The sequence below is a fragment of the Lingula anatina genome, chromosome 8 (genome assembly GCF_051362555.1).
Source record: "Lingula anatina isolate TDL-2025a chromosome 8, LinAna3.0, whole genome shotgun sequence".
In the NCBI taxonomy this organism is placed as follows: domain Eukaryota; kingdom Metazoa; phylum Brachiopoda; class Lingulata; order Lingulida; family Lingulidae; genus Lingula; species Lingula anatina.
Genome location: NC_141774.1, coordinates 560,043 through 582,010, shown reverse-complemented (window position 1 = coordinate 582,010; position 21,968 = coordinate 560,043). Strand labels below are relative to the sequence as shown.

General features: G+C 36.6%; 1 protein-coding gene across 1 annotated transcript in view; it reads right to left on the bottom strand.

Annotated features, from left to right (window-relative positions):
* Window positions 1–936: 936 nt before the first annotated feature.
* Window positions 937–21,968, bottom strand: part of LOC106177707 (uncharacterized) — a 61,832-nt gene continuing 40,800 nt past the window's right edge. The window contains exon 9 of the mRNA XM_087019107.1: window positions 937–5,152. Coding sequence (XP_086875233.1) covers window positions 3,825–5,152 — 1,328 coding nt within the window. The 3' untranslated portion in view covers window positions 937–3,824. The remainder of the gene's footprint in view (window positions 5,153–21,968) is intronic.

Here is a 21,968-nt window from a genome sequence, read left to right as displayed (position 1 = left end):
TAAAACCGTCAGAGATACCCCTAAAGTTGTTGTTGAACTTGAAAAGGAGGTCATACACTGGCAATCTAACTGCGACCTTCAAATTGACATTTGACCTACTTTTTTAATGAACTGCTTTTTGCATGTTTTCTGGCCTTTAAATCTCCAAAATTGGCAAAGAAATGCCCATGGTTACTATTGGACTTGAATAGAAATTCATCTACTGTGATATTAAAATTGACCTTTGACCTGTTTCTTCTCCGTGAACTGAGCTTTGCATACTTTCTTGCCCCTCATATCTTCAAAACTAGCAGAGATGTGCCCGGTGTTGCCCCTAGGTTTTCTCTTTTGTCAGCATATATGCACCACTGACGACACATTTTAAGGAAAACCAAAGGGCCTTTTGTCTAGAGAATCACAGGAGTGATCAGTGTTAGGAAAATGCAGGCCAATTCGAAAATCTGCTTGATTGTACCATTTTTAGATATATATTTTTTGCATATTTTGAGAACTTTTGCTGTTTGCTTTTTATAGAGCTTGTCAAGCAGAAGACTGGTAGTGGTGATCCCTTTTTGGGGGGTTTTCATACCAATGCGCCTACTCCAGCTGGTGGTACAATATCCGGAGGCGGTATCGCCTCTCTGATCCTCTAGTAAACATTGACTCTGTTATGATTTATTTAAAATAACATTTCAGAATTAAAGAATCTTAGGTCGTTTGTAAATTTTTTTTCGTGAAAAAAATTCCAGGGGCCGACAAAATTTTTCGGTTCTTACTGGCTTTAATTCCCATTCACTGTTTCAAAAACGCCGTATAAACACGTATGGAATCGGAAATACCAGTATTTTTCCCAAAATTCACATTAACACAGCGTGAGCAGAAAAGCGATAGGTTTCACTATTTCAGGTAATTTCTATGGTTTAAAGTACATCAATTTCAGAGTAAGTGAAAGGATACTTGCATTGATAACCTTCTTTATTGTATAATTTCCTGCCCGGAATTAAAAGGAAAACAAAACATTAAGAAGTCCGCAACAACAATTATTTTGTACATATGTGTATATGATGATTTAATTATAATACTCTGGCCTCAATATGTGCTTTAATTTCTTTAATTTCTAATGTACACAACAGAATGCTCATGAATATACTGTTATAGTGAGGTTGGACGACGTTCTGGAGCTTTCGAACGTTTATTCACCGACCCTCTTTTCATACAATTTCACAAATGTTTAAACTTTATTTATCCGTGCTGACCATGCATTTACTTTTACTTTGACATGTTCTATTTTTCTACCACGAAACCAAATTCTACACTTGTTGGCTCTTAAAGAAATTTAACATAGGTTCAAAAACTCCCTATCCTTTAACTCATTTGATTCCGTTTTAAATATTTTCTACATGTTAAACTGATTTATTTTCGTGACAATGCCGAATATATACAAACATAATACATAAAACAATAATGTGAATATATATGTAACGGCCCAACCCTATGGGCTTACAAAGTCACCGGTTTTTAAACATTGATTATATAGCAACTTCTTTCTGACCTGGAAGCAGTTAAAGAAAAACCTCGCTGTGCTTCTATGAAAGTCTGTAAAAAGCACTTGAGGTCTCTCCTTAACCTCCTCCAGGTCATGAAAGATAAGATCGCCCACTTTTACTTTGTCACACCATTTTTCCTGAATTTTTTTTTAAATTGGACAATCAAATAAAACATGATACTCTTCTTCTACTTTTTTATCGTTACAGAAATACAGAGTCGATCTAATTTTTTGTCAACAAAGCGGCCTATTTCTACATAAAATGGATCCTGATCTGAACTGGGCCATGATAGATCTTTCTGCAGCTTTTAAATTATACTTAACATAATTTCCCACTACTAAGTTTTCTTTAAGTTTTCTATAGACCCAACTGGGATTTTGAACACGGCTTCCTTCTATACTCTCTCTTGCAGTTTAAATAATATATTCTTTATAACGCCAACATCACAAGAAACTAAATCATTAAACAAATACTCCATTTCACAAACAGTTAAAACTTGAGAGGCCTGAGCACACCAATTAATGTTACCCTCTTTTGCCAAGTCATAATCTCTAAGCAACATTCGTTTTGTGATCCTATCGTCACTCATGTTCACAAGTCTGTTCCACAATCTTATAAGGTGCAACCATCTTTTTTACTTAGTATTCATCCAACCTATATCTCCTTCTATCGCCAGAAGAAGAGTAAATCTGTGCACCCCAAAATACCCTGGAGGCTCTAAAAAGAAATTTTATCTAGCTGCTTATAGTCATTACATCCCCCAAACACCTGCTGCATATTCTAGAATGGGACTAACACAAGAATAAAAAAGCTTTGTGTATATGGAATACCCCATATATCCTTGATGTTTATACTTAGCTATTATGGAACCCAGTGCCCTACCTGCAGCATGAGACATCACATCTGCATTTGTACTATAATTAAATGTATCTGCTAAGGTAACTCCAAGATATTTATAAGACTTTTCATAATCAAGTAGCACTCCATCTCAGTTAAATTGAAAGTTACTCCTTTCAACCCCTGGTTTTCTGAAATGTACGATTTTTGTTTTCTTTTGGTTAACAAATAAACTCCATTTATAGGCTCACTCACTTAGCTTATCAAACATAGCTTGAACGTTTTTCCCGGTAGGAGCAATAAATACCACATCATCTGCATGTCTCCTACCATTTCACAAGCTACTGTACATGCAAATGTATATATGTTTCTAATAGCCCAGTATACTTTACCATCAATACCAGATCTCAATAATTTGCACATTAAATAATCTCTGTCGATGCAATCAAATGCTTTATGAAAGTCTATGAAAGCACAAAAGGTTGATAATGCAACATTAAGTCTATTCCTTATGATAGAATCCAAGGCAAATATGTGATCTTGACAAGACCTACCCCTGCGAAAACCATTCTGCTCATCTACTAGAAACTTTGTTGTCAAAAAAACTCAGTTAATCTGTCGTTTAAAAAACTCGTGTACATTTTTGCTGAACAATATAATAAACTAATTCCTCTATAATTCAGAGGAACCCTCTGATCTAATTTACTGTCCTTCCGCCATACTGAGGGAATCTTTCCTGAATCCAAGCATTACTGAACCAATTTATGCATAACTTTAGTAGCATTATTACCTTTGTACACTTCGTTGGGCAGCATGTCTATTCTACGTGCTTTTCCTTTTTTTTCATTTTGGCTATTTCACGAACTATTTCACTAATAATAATATTTCTCTTCAATATCTCATTACTTTCATACAGAGGTTCTATCATGTATTGCTCTTTCAAACTATTAATACTTTGTATGTCAGCCTTGTGTTTGTCTCTTCTAGGCTCATTATTCCCCTAGTTAATGTACAGTATTTGGAAATCATCTCTGCATTTATTTATTACAGTGTCTATATCAATGGTAACTTTTCCATCAACATAAACTTCTAATGGAATGGTTTTGTTTTTACGAGGACCTACCTGTTCACTTGTTGCCAAAATTGCTTAGATTCAAAAACTCCCTATTCTTTAACTTATCTGATTCCGTTTTAAATATTTTCTACAATAACTGAAAGTGTAAGTCATTTACTTTACAACGATACTGTATAACAAAATCAAAATGAAAACAAAATTACTTGTCACTGGTGCATGTTAGCCGTTTCATCTTTATAGTCAAAATACATTTCTCAAGAAAAAAAAACCATGGAATTTTTGTTCATTGAAATTGATTGAAATTTGGGCTATCTGTACATGGAATGGCTGATTTTAGTCTTTATGAACGAATTGCAGTGTGTCTCACAATGTCAGGCTTTGTTGTCTCAAACTTGTGTTCTGTCGTACAGAACCTCTCTGTCTGGATCAGAGGACGCTTCATCGTCCCTACCTTGTGTTCTGACGTACAGAACTTCTCTGTGTGGAGCAGAGGACAAAGTCACCTTGAGAACTTGGAGTGAAGCGGATTCAAGACGATCCAAAATTTCGTGCAGCAACTCGTTGGCTGACTTGTATGCTTCATAATGTACAAGGCCTAATGTGACAGGCAATCCAACTACAGGCAATGCAGGTGTAATAGCTTGACGTACAGCCAAGAGGCTCATCAATGCCCCCAAATTAAATTTTGTAAATGGCAGTTCGATTTTTTCAGTTGCCATTAAAATAAGTCTTTCCAGTTCTAGGCCAGTTCTTTGCGAAAGACGCCTCAAGGATTCCTCGTCTAGACCCAGAGCGTTTCTATAACTAATCACTTCTTTGATAAAATAGTCTATAACCTTCTGTGGCATGATGCCCCTTAATCGAGATGGGACAAACCCCTCCACTGCCAAAAGGATAGCCTTTTTCCAAACACGACTTCGAAGTATCTTACACTTTGCTTTGATCAAATTTTCGGAGAGATTGCTCAGAGACAATGCCAGCACTTCGCGTTGTTCACGAGGCAGCTCATGCAACAGATCATGTTCGAGTTTTCGGTAATCCCACTGGTCTACATGGCAGAGGAGTGTAGATATGAGATAAACACCGTCCTCTGGATTGACACCACATTTTTCAAGCAGCATTTTAATTTCTTCGCGGATTTTCTTCAGTAATTGCGAGGCGTCATGTGTTCGCGGGTGATCTAGTTTGTCTATTTCCATATCGGCATCAATATGCGTCCTGACAATGAAATATTTCTTACACCAAAGCTTAGCTTTTTCAGCAAGCCATACATGGTGTTCAAAAATACGGTTGCCGATAAAGATAAGGAAAAAGTCATATGAACCAAAATGTATCATTTCTTCGTAGATTTCTCTGTTAAATTTGGGCGTCCCAATTTCAGGTAAGTCCCACAGGGTAACGTTTTTATTTTTTGGATGGTGGTACTCCTTGGGGACCTGAGTGGCCTCAGACTCAAATACTCCGACAGGCGCTGCATCATCATCTTCAGAAGTAAGACCTCGGAATGTGTTAATGAATGTTGATTTCCCAGTACCGACTGTTCCAGTCACAGCAATTTTCACAGGAACGTTTTCGACTCCTTTTATCTTGTTTGTCATATAGTCTACGATATTTTCGAGGCCATTTTGTTCACAGTAAGCTTCAAACTCTTTGAGTTCCTCTGCTTCAATAAATTGGTATTTCGATTCATCTTCATCCTGTAGCTTTTCTGCCCCTGCAATGATGAACGTCTACATGTAAATGGATCAGACCGCAAAAGCACACGTTTTGTATTTTAACCACGGCAATTTGCTTTCTAGTTATTCACAATAAAACAGAATTACAATAATTAAAATACACGGTATTGTAACAGCTGCGCAAGGACCTAAACCATCAGTCAGTTGAAGGTTTTACGTGCACAGGCATCTCAAAAGCCACACTCTAATACCTCCCAAATGAAAGAAAGACTTCACGAGTGGGATTTGTGTCGAAGTGACACTCAAACTCATCATGGGTAAACCTAAAACTTCATTCATCCTTTACATCAAAGTGAGGAAGTTGTGATTCAGTCGCTACTAATTCAAGATAACAGTGCCTTGTTTAAATTCCTTGGGGAAGATGAAGATGTATTGGATGAAGACAGCTTGGAGTACAAGTATTAGATGACTGTGAATTGCACTGACACCATATCTTCGCGGCAAAAAGGGGTTTAGGGTTTTGTGATCCTTTATAATTTATTATCATCCAGATACATGTACCAAAATGAGGTTTTCCTGCATCTAGCAAATCAATAATGCAATTTTTGAGCTGATTAAAAAAATACCGTAGCCTTGAATGGCAGCCTTGAAACGCAGTAGTGGTGTGGAGCATATTTGCAGTAGAAATGCAGTATAGCCTACTGCAATTCTTCAAAATGTACATAGGGTTGCACAGAGGAGGAGCATTAATGCAGTAGATAAGCAGCATAATAGAAGCATGTTTCAAATATGCTAATTAGCTCCCAAATCGAAGCAGATTTGAAGCATGTTTGCAGTATGATTGCAGTAGTCTACTGCGCCGGAGTATCTACTTCGTTTTCGTGCGGGCATTCCCTGCCCAGACTACTGTAAAACCTTCCGCCGTACACAGAGAACAAAAATCATTAAGTTAAAAGATTACCTTCATCAGTCCAGAAAGGAAGAAGTAGCACGATGAGGTATGAGTATGTTTTGCAGTACAAAACCTATGAGGTTGCAGTATACTACCAATATTATTGTATGAGGTTGTGGTATCAGGGTATTTAGGACCTAGTAGCTCTTCTCTCACATCTAAGCATATTTTTTGATAGGCAAGTTCCTTTGTACTCACCCATGTCTTGCAGTACAGTACCAATATTATTGTATGAGGTTGCAGTATCAAGGTGTTTGGGACCTAGTAGCTCTTCTCTCACGTCAAGGCATTTTTTGCGATATTCAAGTGCCTCTTTGTACTCACCCATGTCTTGCAGTACAATACCAATATTATTGCATGAGGTTGCAGTATCAATGTGTTTGGGACTTAGCAGCTCTTCTCTCACATCCAAGCAATTTGGTGATAGTCAAGTGTCTCGTTGTAATCACCCATGGCTTGCAATACAAAACCTATTCTGGCGTATGTGGCAGCACTATCAGTGTTTTTGGAGCCTAGCAGCTCTTCTCTCATTTCCAGAATCTTTTTCCTTTTTTTCTTTTTTTTTTTTTTTTTTGTAATATATAAGTGCTTCTGTGTACTCACCCATGTCTTGTACTACATCAGCAAATTTGTAGTTCGTTTTTGCTATTTCAATTTGGTCATGTTCAGAATTTGTGCTTCTTTCACAGAATTTGTGCTTTTTTCTTCTGCTACTGCCTCATGAATTGAGAGAGCATTTCGCTCCGTGAAAAGGATGTGGATTGCATTTGCGGTCAGTTTCACACATAAAGTGCATATACAAACACATAAAACAGAAGTGACAACACAAGTAGGCCGAATTTCATGCAAGTCAGCAAACATATCAGACTCATAAAAATTCATCACAGACACTTCGTGAAGTTCATGCTTTAATTTAGAGGTACATATTACAGGTCTGAATCTTCCACTTTACACAAAACATCCTCTACTTTTGCCAAAAAGATGCCATGTGACTGAAAATATTCTGCGAGATGTTCATGAAAAATTAGCACATGCCGGGAGAAATCATATTTTATCGCAAGTGAGAGAATCATACTGGGTGATTCATGGGAATTCAGCAGTTAAAAAAAAATGATTTCTCAGTGTATAACGTGCAGAAAGATGAGAGCCCCACTTGCGGATCAAAAATGACTGATTTACCTACAGATCGTGGAAGTGAAGAACCCCCGTTTACATACACTGGCATAAATTTCTTTGGTCCATTCTTCATCAAAAATGGTCGTAAAGAAATGAAACATTACAGGGTGATATTTACACGTTTATTGAGTAGCGCCATACACTTGGAAACAGCTAGATCTTTGGACACTGACAGTTTTTTACACGCCTTACGACGATTTATAGCACGTCGCGGTAACGTAAAACAAATACGATCAGACAACGGGACAAATTTCGTAAGGACTGAACGAGAACTTCGAAATGCTCTGAAAGAAATGGACAACGACGCTATCAAAATCAAATTGATGAAATATAAGATCACGTGGGTATTTAACCTTCCAGCAGCCAGTCACTTTGGAGGTATCTGGGAGCGACAAATCCGCACGATACGGAAGGTGTTGAGTCAGTTATCAAAAGAGTTTGGTAGTCGAATGGACGAGGAATCATTTCACACACTGATGTGTGAAGTAGAGGCAATAATAAATTCCAGACCTCTCACATCTTTCTGATTCTCCGGACGACGCAGAACCGTTAACTCCCAACCACTTATTAACAACTAAGTCTTCGGTCACATGCCCACCCCCAGGAAACTTTCAGAGGTCAGATGTATACTCGAGAAAGCGATAGCGTCGCGTCCAATACCTTGCAAATGTTTTCTGGGGTCGCTGGAAACGCGAATATTTGTTAACGCTTCAACAACGTCAAAAATGGGGAAAACCTAAACGAAACTTAACACTGGGTGATGTTGTGCTAATAAAAGGTGACTCCATGCCACGAAATTATTGGAAAATGGGTCGTGTTTCTGCAACTGAACTAGACAAAAGTAGTGGGTTAGTGAGATGAGAGATGATGAGATGAAGTTGAAAACTCAAAACACAGAACTTCGGAGACCCGTGACTCGGGTGGTGGTTATTGTTCCTGTTGAGGAACGAAATGTGTAGAATTTATATGCTGCTTTATGTACATTTATAATGGAATGAATTAAACCTACTTAACAGTACTATGTATATTTTTTTATTTACGTAATTATTATCATATTATCTGTCATTAACTTTGATATTGAATACAATAACTGTATTCAAGGGGCCGGAATGTAAATGCACCGGATGTGCACAGAGTGGTAATGCGCACTTATTATATGACCCAATGAACAATGCTATGAACGATTGAACGGCACATGTGGACACGTTATGCACTACATGTATAAGCAGGGGCGTTAAAAGTAAGCATTAATTCATCTCTTATTTGTTACATTCTACTTAATTATATGCTATATTCACAATTCATTGTGCCTGTACAATGTTCAGAACGGTACTCGCACAAATACCCAATAAGATACTGTCTTTCCCATTTTCTCTTTATTGTTTACTGCAATCTCTACCCTCAATCAATAAACTTGAGAAAGCAATTATGTCACAGTAGTCTATGAGCCAAAATGAAAAAGGGCCTTATTTAAGGATTTGGTTGCACCTTCCACCCCCTACCCCCGTCAGGCAAAGATTTTATTATTGATTCTTGTAGTTTAGAACCTCATTTCTGCTTGTTTCCTGTTTGAAAATGTGTCCGTTTGTTCGGGAAACAAGCAAAATCTAAGTTGGCCTCCAATACGGCCCATTTTTGTGAATGGAGTCACTAAATTTGCATACACCAGGAAAAGTAGAAAAGTGTGATATATTCGGAGTTTTGAGTCTAAAGGATGAGTGCGAATAAGGGGGTAAAAGTGCCCACCTTTGTACATGAAAAATAAATTGTGAATGAATGGAAAAAATTGATGCCAAATTAAAGTTGGGGTCTTACACTTTTATGATTCACTTAATTCTTTATTGAATTTGAAATATAAACAAGGCAGCAAAGCTGTCAAATGTACAGACAAAAAACAGAAAATAAAGATGCAAAAAAGGTCATTTTGTCAATTTTGATGCAATAATAAATAATGCTTATAATAGCACTGTCAGTCAACACTGAATTTTAATCTTGCACAACAGGTAACATGGTCAATAACAGGAGCGGACCCAGAGATATTTTCTGACAGTATTACAAAGTATCTATGTTGATCCATCCTCCATTTTGATGGTCTTCCAACAGAAAAAATTAGATACCAGTCAATATAAACTTAATAACCTGACTGTCTTCCGGAAGACCCAGAAGATGGTCTCAATCCACCCCTTCAATAAGATTACAGTTTCAGGACCATGAGAGTTCAAATTCACATTATGAAAGTCTCAATATTTGAAAAATGATGACAGTGCATAAAATAATATTACATAATGTTTAAAGACATAAAAAACAATACAACTGCTTATGTAGAAATACAGAAAATGTGCAGAGCCCCAGGCAGATGAGAGCCTGCCTGGGGCTAAAAGTCACAAATGCAAGTGTTTGAGAAAAAATTATAAAGGAAAACAACAAAACTAGAAAAGCACTTTGAGAGTGCAGACCTCTGCCAAGGCAGCAATTGTTGATTATTATTGATAATTGATTGATTATTGATCCGGACCACCACCAAAAATTAATCATTGTCCTCTTTGGCCCACTTCCGACAGTTCCTGAAAATTTCTGCAAAATCAGTCCATAACTTTTTGTGTTATGTGGATGACAGACAAACAGGGGTGAAAATATAACCTCCTTGGCAGAGCTTGAGGTAAATATAATTCCAATGAAGCTGCTATTCAAACTTTTAATCTTCCAGTTTGATATATATATATATATATATATATATATATATATATATATATATATATATATATATATATATATATAACTTATTTGCAATATTAAACAAAATTTACCTGCATAATTATCACTGCTTCCTTATTATTAATCTAGCAGAGAGCTTTACCTTTGGGAGTTTACAGGGAAATATCAACAAGTGTGCTTTATGTAATCTCATTTAATGGCCTATTAAAGCAAATGACTTTATAACTCTGAAATTAATCTAGTGATACCCAAGGGTAATTTACAGACTGACCCACTCAAAGGTCTTCAGGCCCATAAGTCACACCTTAAGAAAAGCACAAAACCATAATGCCCAAAATAGGAGACTACCAATCCTGATGCAATAATACATTATGTTTAACTGCACAGTCAACATCAACTTATGCACAACAGGTAACACAGACGAAAGTAAAAGCATAAGGCTTCAGGCCCATCAGAGTTCAAGTTTATACTTAGAAAGTGCCAGAATGAGAAAAATGAAAATTTCACAAAAAATGCATAAATACAATAAACATGATAATCCAATAGAGCTGGTTTTCTCATGAGCTGAAGGCCAATCATAAAAATCGTACTTGTAAGTTTAAAATTATAATAAGTAGCACAGTTTTCTTTTCATAATGTTTGCAGTAGCAGTGCAAAAAGATTGTCAATTTTGATGTAACATTACATAATAAATTAGAGAATAATTATCACCAATTTTTGTTTATTGACTATAAATAGGATGGACATGTAGAAAATATGATTACCATTTGGCTTCATGTCCATGGGAGCTCCGAGTCCCACAATGAATATGCCAAAAAAGATAATGAATATAACACTAAAATGTATAACTTCCAGAAAAAGAAGCCAATTAGACTGCTTTTCTAACTCAGGCTGCATTTTAGTCCTGTGTTTCTTTTTTGAAAGTTTGACAGTCATAAGTAACACGGTTTTTCCATAATGGTCATCAAGGCAGCAGCACCAAAAATTGTGTTTTCTTCTATTTTGATGCAACATTACATAATGCTTAACAGCATAATGACCATCGATTTTTAATAATAAAATATAAGTGTCATGGATTTTCACAAAATGTGACTAGCACGGGTCTTCAAGCCCGTGGAGGTTCTAAGTCACACCTTGGAAATGCCAATATGTGAAAAATTAAATTTTCACAAAAAACTGTTTAATTGCCAGAAAAATTTACCAAACAGACTGCATTGCCTACTGGAGCTGTATTTTAGACCCATGTTTCTTTCCTGTAAGTTTGAGAACAGTAATTGACATGATTTTTGTTAAATGGTCATCATGGGAGCAGTGCCCAAAATAGGGGTTTCTTCAAATTTTCATGCAACATTACATAATGTTTAACAGCATAATGACCATCAATTTTTAATTATAAAATATTTGTATCATGGTTATTCAGAAAATGTAACTAGCAAAAGCCTTCAGGCCCATGGAACTTCAAAGTCACATATTGAAAATGCCAAAATGTAAACAATACAACACTGTTCTGAAATGGGTTTATTTCCATTTTTAACACTTTTTAAACATAAAACAAAATAAACAGTTTACTGCCATTTTTATATGACCAATGAAGAAAATTGATGAGATGGGAAAAGTATCAATAGAACAGTTTTAAATGTCCAACTTCCTCCATTCTGAGATTCTGAACATAGTGGATGAATGCATCTGACAAACTGCAATGATATGAGTTTATTTCCATTTTTGACACTTTATTACACAATACATGATAACAAGTTTACCATCATTTTTACAAAATCAACTAACAATGTTGTAAAGATGCAGGAAATGCCAAACAAACACATTTACGTATCTTATTAGTTCAATAATGAGACTGTTAACATGCCTAAGAATTGAATGTGAGGAAATGTGAAAAAACAGCATTACCTTTTAAAATAATGGACTGATTATGCTGATTTTCAAACTCAACCTGCGTTTTAGTAAGATTGGCCCCTCCTGTGAGTATAATGACAATTGGCCAATCTGTTTTTCTTATATTGTGTTATCAGTGTTGCATATATACTGAAAAAAGTGAAAAAAAAAACAGCATAAATTCCCTATAAGTGACCCGATCGTGCTGATTTTCGAACTTGACCTGCTTATTATGAATATTTATCAGTTCTGTAAGTTTCAAGCCATAGGGTAAAACAGCTCTTCATTTATTGTGTTATCAGTGTTGCAAAAATGCTGAAAAAAAGTGAAAAAATAGCCTAAATTCACTAAAAATGACCCAATCATGCTGATTTTCGAACTTGACCTGCGTATTATGAATATTCATCAGTTCTGTAGGTTTCAAGCCAAAAGGTCAAATGGTTTTCCATTTATGGTGTTATCGGTGCTGCATATATGCTGAAAAAAGAGAAAAAATAGCCTAAATTCACTAAAAATGACCCAATCACGCTGATTTTCGAACTTGACCTGCATATTATGTATATTCATCAGTTCTGTAAGTTTCAAGCCAAAAGGTAAAATGGTTTTCCACTTATCGTGTTATCGGTGCTGCATATATGCTGAAAAAAGTGAAAAAACAGCATAAATTCCCTATAAGTGACTCGATCATGCTGATTTTCGAACTCGACCTGCGTATTATGAATATTCATCAGTTCTGTAAGTTTCAAGCCAAAAGGTACAATGGTTTTCCACTTATCGTGTTATCGGTGCTGCATATATGTTGAAAAAAGTGAAAAAACAGCATAAATTCCCTAAGAGTGACCCGATCATGCTGATTTTCGAACTTGACCTGCATATTATGAATATTCATCAGTTCTGCAAGTTTCAAATCAAAAGGCAAAATGGTTTTCCACTTATCGTGTTATCGGTAAAAGTGCACGGCGACGGCGACGGCGACGGCGACAGCGACGGCGACGACGGCGACGACGGCGACGACAGACGCAGATGATGGCTATATGTACAGACACATCTGTGTCTGTACATAAAAATTAATGTCAAAATGACCTTGTCAAATATTCATGAAAATGTGTGTTTTAGGGGGGGTCTGAATTGCAATGCTACATATCTTTAGTTATAGTGGGGTGACAACTGTGAAATTTTGTAATTGGGTACAGAAGGTGCCCATGTAAAAAAGTAAGGCAATATGTGGCCAATCATTGTTTGTGAGCAATATTTTGATTGCTTTATTTGTACATGTAGTGCTGATTGAAAGAAGAATCTTACAGTGACTTGAGGATAAAAGATGTTCATTTTTTTATATGAGCCCCTGCCTCAGACAAGCTAATTATTCACGGTCGAAAAGACATGAATATAAGGTGAGATATATGTGAAAATCAGCTTGTCTGAGGGTTGGGCTCGATATGTACTCAAACTAAATAGGGACATTTTCAGTCCATAAGCTAGCAGGCGGCCATGTTTATTCCTGCCATGAGGTAGCTGCTACGGGGCCGTAGCAATAGTCCGAAGGTTCAACAGTCCGAAGGTTCATTGGTCCGAATATTCACTACAGAACCTTCGGACCAATGAACCCTTGATTAAAAAATCGATGAAAATGTTACCACTTTTCGGACCAATGAACCTTCGGACTATCGAGACGCCCCTGCTGCTACATGCTTACATAGGATGGCTAGGCAGATACAATGAAACTTTTGTACAAAAAGAACAACCCAAAATAAAATGTAGGTCATTGAAAAGAAAATAGGGGTTAGAGTCAGTAATTTTTTTTCAATTACAGCCCAAAAAAAAAGAAAAGTAATTTTCATGTAATGCATGCTATTAAAAAATATATAAATAAATAAATAAATAAATAAATAAATAAATAAATAAATAAATAAAAGGGGAAATATGGATAGGAAATAGAGTCCAAATACAGTACGTATATATTACTTTCATTCTTATTTCTTAGAATTAAGAAAGATTAAATGTAAAATGTGCTTCAGATATTCAAAGTTATATTAATTATTATAATAGCAGATGAACATTATGGTGGCTCCTACAGTGATCGGAATAATTTTGTTTCCGTTGTACACCGGTGTAACAACGTTCGAAATGTTTTAATCCCTATCTTGTGAATAGAAGGGGGCGGACAAACAATGGAGGGCCGTATAAATCCCTTCAAAATACGAACGCACAAACACAATAGCTTAGGTGGAATAACACAATACTTAATACGAGTGAACCCCATGACGCCGGTTTCTGTGGCCCAGCGCGAGCGTGACAATCCGCTGTAACTAGGTGTAATTAACAGCAGGATACATCAGCCAGAAGGTCCCTATTGTTTGTTGCGGCGATAGGATTATAGCTTGAAGAGGCTAAACCCATGCTAAGGCGTGCCACGAGAAGCGAACTGTCCTTTTGTTCACTAGTTTGGCACGCGCAGCTGGTTTTTAGTGTTGCTAACAAACTGCTAGTTAAATTTGTTATCAGTTATTTCATCCTATAAGAAATTTCCGCAGTCAAAAATTGAACTAATTATTGTTTGTTTGGTTGAAATGCATGAGCGTCAGAATCAATCTGTCTCAAAAAATTCCTATTGCATTAATTTATAAATGTATAATTTATTTATGTACTTACGTTTTAATTTGAAATATCTGCATTCAAGCGTTCAAGTATTTATAAAACATGAATGATAATGAAAGAGGAATAAGGAAATAACATATTACTTATATTATGCTTATATTATAATATTGAAATTAAATGAGGTGCATTGACATAGGCGCAATGACAATCCAACTACAACGTGCAACAGGGGGAAGTCTGGCTGTATGATCATACAATATACGAAAGTACGGTCAATTAAAAGTGTAAATCATCAGTTAAAGAGGAGGAGGTCTTACTATAGCTCGCTATCTATTGTTAAACCCGACTGTTATTATCTCTCGAACAAGCTTAAAGCATGCCTATACAATTACTGTGTCTCCGGCTGCCGTTCAGAAACACCATGTCGAACATATTTTGCTACAGTGAGAAACATGGTACACTAGCGACTTGTTTTAGATCACTCAAGAAAGGATGCATACGTGCGACACCAGAGGAAAAACAATCAAGTATGCATCTGATCCATTAATAGTAATTGCACAGTGCATGTTACTAGACCTTTGTCCTAACTGAGTAGTTAGGAATAGGATGTTTGGATAAAAAGCTTCTATTCAACTCGCTTAAACCTAGGGCGTGATGCTATCATCCGATGAAACACGTAAATGAACCCTCTACCTGAACCTGAAGTCCCTTTAGCTGAAACAAATACTGCCCCTTGAACATGTCCATTTTTTAATCGTCAAATGATTTCTGATTTCATTGAACGTCTTTGATCGAAAGCTTTCAAGTGACAATAACCGAACCGTGTGTTGATTATTTATTAAAGCGTAATTAAGTTTATTCAACATGATCTATTTTGTAAACGATACTTGCCAAGATTGAGCTTGGATTGATCACCGTCACTATTTAGCTACTCGCCTATAATGCGTGCTGAACGACAGACAACTTAAAAATATTATCTGTGTAACTGTGCAAATGAACGCATTTAGTTAAAATATAACGAAGCCGGCATTTAATCCATCGAACATATTTATATTTGTTCTTTTAAAACCAGTGTAAGGTTAACGCCAAATCAAAGCAAGCCTTGCAGACTGGTTTTGTTTAAACTGTCGTGCATCAAGTAAAGCTAAGTAAAGCCTGTTTCTACTTCGCAGTGTTCATCCCAGCCATAAAACTGCATGAAGGATAACAAGACTCCGTAGACCTGTGCTTCAGGTTTCCAGGAGTCCCGTGTAACACAATAATATCGAAGGCCTGAGAGTAATACATATATGAGGCCGTGTATGAAAGATTTAACAAATTAGAAATTCAAGAATTTAAACATGCTAGGTACATGCACATCACTTAATAAGTCATTTCACAAAAATTGCATCTAATATTGTTTAGATTAACCTTTACTTTTATCGATCTCATCCCATTGTCTCAACCACCTAAAAGAAATATAGAGAACATGAGGAAAAGTAACACGTTTACATGCAGGCGAAGGAGATATACTTCAATATTAATCGCGAACAATATCAACAGCGACTAAAGACCGTTGCCTGTCTTTCACACTTTTACAAAAACATACGAAGGTTTAATAAAGGGAGACTAGTCGCGGCGCGATATCTATCTCTTTTATTCGAACAAGCAAAGGGCTGACCCGAAGTAAGCTTTCTATACTAATGTCCTTTTTATTGTATATTGTAATTACTCTACTTGCTCGCCTCCATTGTCTTGTAGAAGTGACAAAGAATGTGTTGTATTCACACACGAGTTGAAAGAACTTTGCATAACTCCTTTGCCTTAAGTTGCATAATGTCTTTCTCAAGGTTATAATCAGTGCGAAGAGGGTGTCTTGCCTCATTTAAAAAGGGGGTTGTTCTTCATACTGGTTGTTGCTTAACTTATGCTAATCTTAAACTTTTATGTACCAATATGGTTTTAATAAATCGCCAAAATTATGAATTTAATGAACATTGTGTATCAAACGTTTTGATACGATTCAAATAAATGGACGAGGAGGATTACGGTATTAGGTTCTATTTACCTCTGGCTTTAACTTCGACCTGCTATATAAATGAACAAATGTTGCAGATCGTAACAAAAAACGTTCTTATAGTGTTTTATGACATATATGATTTACACATTTGATAGTGAAACACTCCTCGACTTTAACGAATCACCTGACGTAAACTGTCTACCCGCGCTCCCCGAAAAAACTGTTTCTTTTAATTTTGAAATGAATTGCTTTTAAGGCAAAGAAGTCCATTAAACCCTTTAGTCTCAATATCATTGTACAGCATGTTGTAATCGATATTTAAAAAAGTTAATTTTGGACTCCGCTTTCATCGAGGATACCTCAAGTTGAGGTTACAATTACGTCGCTCGCCTATGCTACTGGAATATATATTTAAGGACAAATTAAGCTTTGTAAAGTCCCTATTGTCACACACCATAGATACTTTATTTTGTCTTGAATGAAAAAATAGCCTCAAATTATCTTTTTGTGCTTAAACTTTTCATTACTTGAACCAAGATCTGTACTATAGCTACCAAGACGTACATGCATCAAGTTGGGTCTGCTGGGGGAGGGGAGCATTTAAATGATAAACGAGGAAGTCTACCTGCAAAAGCAGCAGCAGTGGTTTAAATAATCGCTATCTAGACTCCTTTTTCTTTGACAGCAACATAAAAAGTGTTTAGGGAGAAAGTCACACAAAGACCCGACGTTGTTTTGTCTTCAGCATTTCCTCTTCCTTGTTATCTGCAATGACTATCGTCAATTAATGAAATCGAGAAAGCAATTAAGTGACGGCACATTGAATATAGTCACTAGGTGCATTTCGCTAAGTGTATTCAAGATCTAGCGACACACTTTATCGCCACGCGTTCTAGTTTGATTAGTTTAGAAAATTAAACAGTTACTCTGGCGGCTCTCCGTCATTGCTATGAATCTGACATCGAATTTAGTCCAAAATATTAGTAAATTCAGAATTATTAGCTAAAACATTAATTGCCCTAATTTGTCAGATAATCAAAAATGCCGGTGATCCACGCGGAGGGTACGCTTTCCTGAAGGTAGCGGCGACGAACGGCGACGATATTTTTCTGAATAGTGAACCTTTATTAGTTACGAAAAGCCCCCTTTTCAACAGGCGCGTTTTATTAATTACTTCATGTCACAAAATTAATTTATACAGGCAAGACTTTATTCAAGGAAATAGTTTCACGAAATGAACGAGAGTAAAATATAAGTCGGCACAAATATAAGGCATACAACAATGAGTCATGTTATGGATCATGTTATGGGCCATGTCGGATTATAATGGCATACCTTGATGCAAAACAGTCTATCGTTTCTTCCACCACGAGTCCCTTTATTTAATGTAATGTATTACTCATTACCCGTTTCATTTAACACTCTCTCTTTTTATCTCCCTTCCCCTTTCTCTTGTTAGAAGGAGGGTAAATAATTAAGCACTCAAAATCTGCACCACCAATCTTCAGAAAAACATAAGTCAACGAACCAGTGGGCTGATCCACAACATCCGACACAGCAGAATGAATCAAATAACAGCTAGCACAAATTTATATGCAGTTAGCTATAGTGTCACTACATACATAATCAGCTGCACGCGCGAAGCTGTTGAACAAAAGGATAGTTCGCTACGGGAGACCGTTTGTTTACATAAGTACTCTAAGGGGGCGTGGCTACCCAGGCGACCAGGGGATTAGGCTAGTTACTATATGCCGTCAACAATCGTTTAGCGACCCTATCATTATACACTCTATTGTATTTTCTACCGCATTAATCGCAGTGTAATCTTCAAATGGTCCACGGGGTAAATGTACACATTCTTAATCCTAGTACGGCAGTGGTCGGAATAATTTTGTTTGCATTGTACACCGGTATAACAACGTTCGAAATGTTTTAATCCCTATCTTGTGAATAGAAGGGGGCGGACAAACAATGGAGGGCCGTATAAATCCCTTCAAAATTCGAACGCACAAACACAATAGCTTAGGTGGAATAACACAATACTTAATACGAGTGAACCCCATGACGCCGGTTTCTGTGGCCCAGCGCGAGCGTGACAATCCACTGTAACTAGGTGTAATTAACAGCAGGATACATCAGCCAGAAGGTCCCTATTGTTTGTTGCGGCGATAGGATTATAGCTTGAAGAGGCTAAACCCATGCTAAGGCATGCCACGCAAAGCGAACTGTCCTTTTGTTCACTAGTTTGGCACGCGCAGCTGGTTTTTAGTGTTGCTAACAAACTGCTAGTTAAATTTGTTATCAGTTATTTCATCCTATATGAAATTTCTGCAGTCAAAAATTGAACTAATTATTGTTTGTTTGTTTGAAATGCATGAGCGTCAGCATCAATCTGTCTCAAAAAATTCCTATTGCATTAATTTATAAATGTATAATTTATTTATGTACTTACGTTTTAATTTGAAATATCTGCATTCAAGCGTTCAAGTATTTATAAAACATGAATGATAATGAAAGAGGAATAAGGAAATAACATATTACTTATATTATGCTTATATTATAATATTGAAATAAATGAGGTGCATTGACATAGGCGCAATGACAATCCAACTACAACGTGCAACAGGGGGAAGTCTGGCTGTATGACCATACAATATACGAAAGTACGGTCAATTAAAAGTGTAAATCATCAGTTAAAGAGGAGGGGGTCTTACTATAGCTCGCTATCTATTGTTAAACCCGACTGTTATTATCTCTCGAACAAGCTTAAAGCATGCCTATACTGTGTCTCCGGCTGCCGTTCAGAAACACCATGTCGAACATATTTTGCTACAGTGAGAAACATGGTACACTAGCGACTTGTTTTAGATCACTCAAGAAAGGATGCATACGTGCGACACCAGAGGAAAAACAATCAAGTATGCATCTGATCCATTAATAGTAATTGCACAGTGCATGTTACTAGACCTTTGTCCTAACTGAGTAGTTAGGAATAGGATGTTTGGATAAAAAGCTTCTTTTCAACTCGTTTAGACCTAGGGCGTGCTGCTATCATCCGATGAAACACGTAACTGAACCCTCTACCTGAACCTGAAGTCCCTTTAGATGAAACAAAAACTGCCCCTTGAACATGTCCATTTTTTAATCGTCAAATGATTTGTGATTTCATTGAACGTCTTTGATCGAAAGCTTTCAAGTGACAATAACCGAACCGTGTGTTGATTATTTATTAAAGCGTAATTAAGTTTATTCAACATGATCTATTTTGTAAACGATACTTGCCAAGATTGAGCTTGGATTGATCACCGTCACTATATAGCTACTCGCCTATAATGCGTGCTGAACGACAGACAACTTAAAAATATTATCTGTGTAACTGTGCAAATGAACGCATTTAGTTAAAATATAACGAAGCCGCATTTAATCCATCGAACGTATTTATATTTGTTCTTTTAAAACCAGTCTAAGGTTAACGCCAAATCAAAGCAAGCCTTGCAGACTGGTTTTGTTTAAACTGTCGTGCAACAAGTAAAGCTAAGTAAAGCCTGTTTCTACTTCGCAGTGTTCATCCCAGCCATAAAACTGCATGAAGGATAACAAGACTCCGTAGACCTGTGCTTCAGGTTTCCAGGAGTCCCGTGTAACACAATAATATCGAAGGCCTGAGAGTAATACATATATGAGGCCGTGTATGAAAGATTTAACAAATTAGAAATTCAAGAATTTAAACATGCTAGGTACTAGTACATGCACATCACTTAATAGATTAACCTTTACTTTTATCGATCTCATCCCATTGTCTCAACCACCTAAAAGAAATATAGAGAACATGAGGAAAAGTAACACGTTTACATGCAGGCGAAGGAGTTATACTTCAATTTTAATCGCGAACAATATCAACAGCGACTAAAGACCGTTGCCTGTCTTTCACACCTTCACACAAACACACGAAGGTTTAATAAAGGGAGTCGCGGCGCGATATCTATCTCTTTCATTCGAACAAACAAAGGGCTGACCCGAAGTAAGCTTTCTATACTAATGTCCTTTTTATTGTACATTGTAATTACTGTACTTGCTCGCCTCCATTGTCTTGTAAAAGTGACAAAGAATGTGTTGTATTCACACACGAGTTGAAGGAACTTTGCATAACTCCTTTGCCTTAAGTTGCATAATGTCTTTCTCAAGGTTATAATCAGTGTGAAGAGGGTGTCTTGCCTCATTTAAAAAGGGTGTTGTTCTTCATACTGTTTGTTGCTTAACTTATTCTAATCTTAAACTTTTATGTACCAATATGGTTTTAATAAATCGCCAAAATTATGAATTTAATGAACATTGTGTATCAAACGTTTTGATACGATTCAAATAAATGGACGAGGAGGATTACGGTATTAGGTTCTATTTACCTCTGGCTTTAACTTCGCCCTGCTATATAAATGAACAATGTTGCAGATCGTAACAAAAAACGTTCTTATAGTGTTTTATGACATATATGATTTACACATTTGATAGTGAAACACTCCTCGACTTTAACGAATCACCTGACGTAAACTGTCTACCCGCGCTCCCCGAAAAAACTGTTTCTTTTAATTTTGAAATGAATTGCTTTTAAGGCAAAGAAGTCCATTAAACCCTTTAGTCTCAATATCATTGTACAGCATGTTGTAATCGATATTTAAAAAAGTTAATTTTTGTACTCCGCTTTCATCGAGGATACCTCAAGTTGAGGTTACAATTACGTCGCTCGCCTATGCTACTGGAATATATATTTAAGGACAAATTAAGCTTTGTAAAGTCCCTATTGTCACACACCATAGATACTTTATTTTGTCTTGAATGAAAAAATAGCCTCAAATTATCTTTTTGTGCTTAAACTTTTCATTACTTGAACCAAGATCTGTACTATAGCTACCAAGACGTACACGCATCAAGTTGGGTCTGCTGGGGGAGGGGAGCATTTAAATGATAAACGAGGAAGTCTACCTGCAAAAGCAGCAGCAGTGGTTTAAATAATCGCTATCTAGACTCCTTTTTCTTTGACAGCAACATAAAAAGTGTTTAGGGAGGAAGTCACACAAAGACCCGACGTTGTTTTGTCTTCAGCATTTCCTCTTCCTTGTTATCTGCAATGACTATCGTCAATTAATGAAATCGAGAAAGCAATTAAGTGACGGCACATTGAATATAGTCACTAGGTGCATTTCGCTAAGTGTTTTCAAGATCTAGCGACACATTTTATCGCCACGCGTTCTAGTTTGATTAGTTTAGAAAATTAAACAGTTACTCTGGCGGCTCTCCGTCATTGCTATGAATCTGACATCGAATTTAGTCCAAAATATTAGTAAATTCAGAATTATTAGCTAAAACATTAATTGCCCTAATTTGTCAGATAATCAAAAATGCCGGTGATCCACGCGGAGGGTACGCTTTCCTGAAGGTAGCGGCGACGAACGGTGACGATATTTTTCTGAATAGTGAACCTTTATTAGTTACGAAAAGCCCCCTTTTCAACAGGCGCATTTTATTA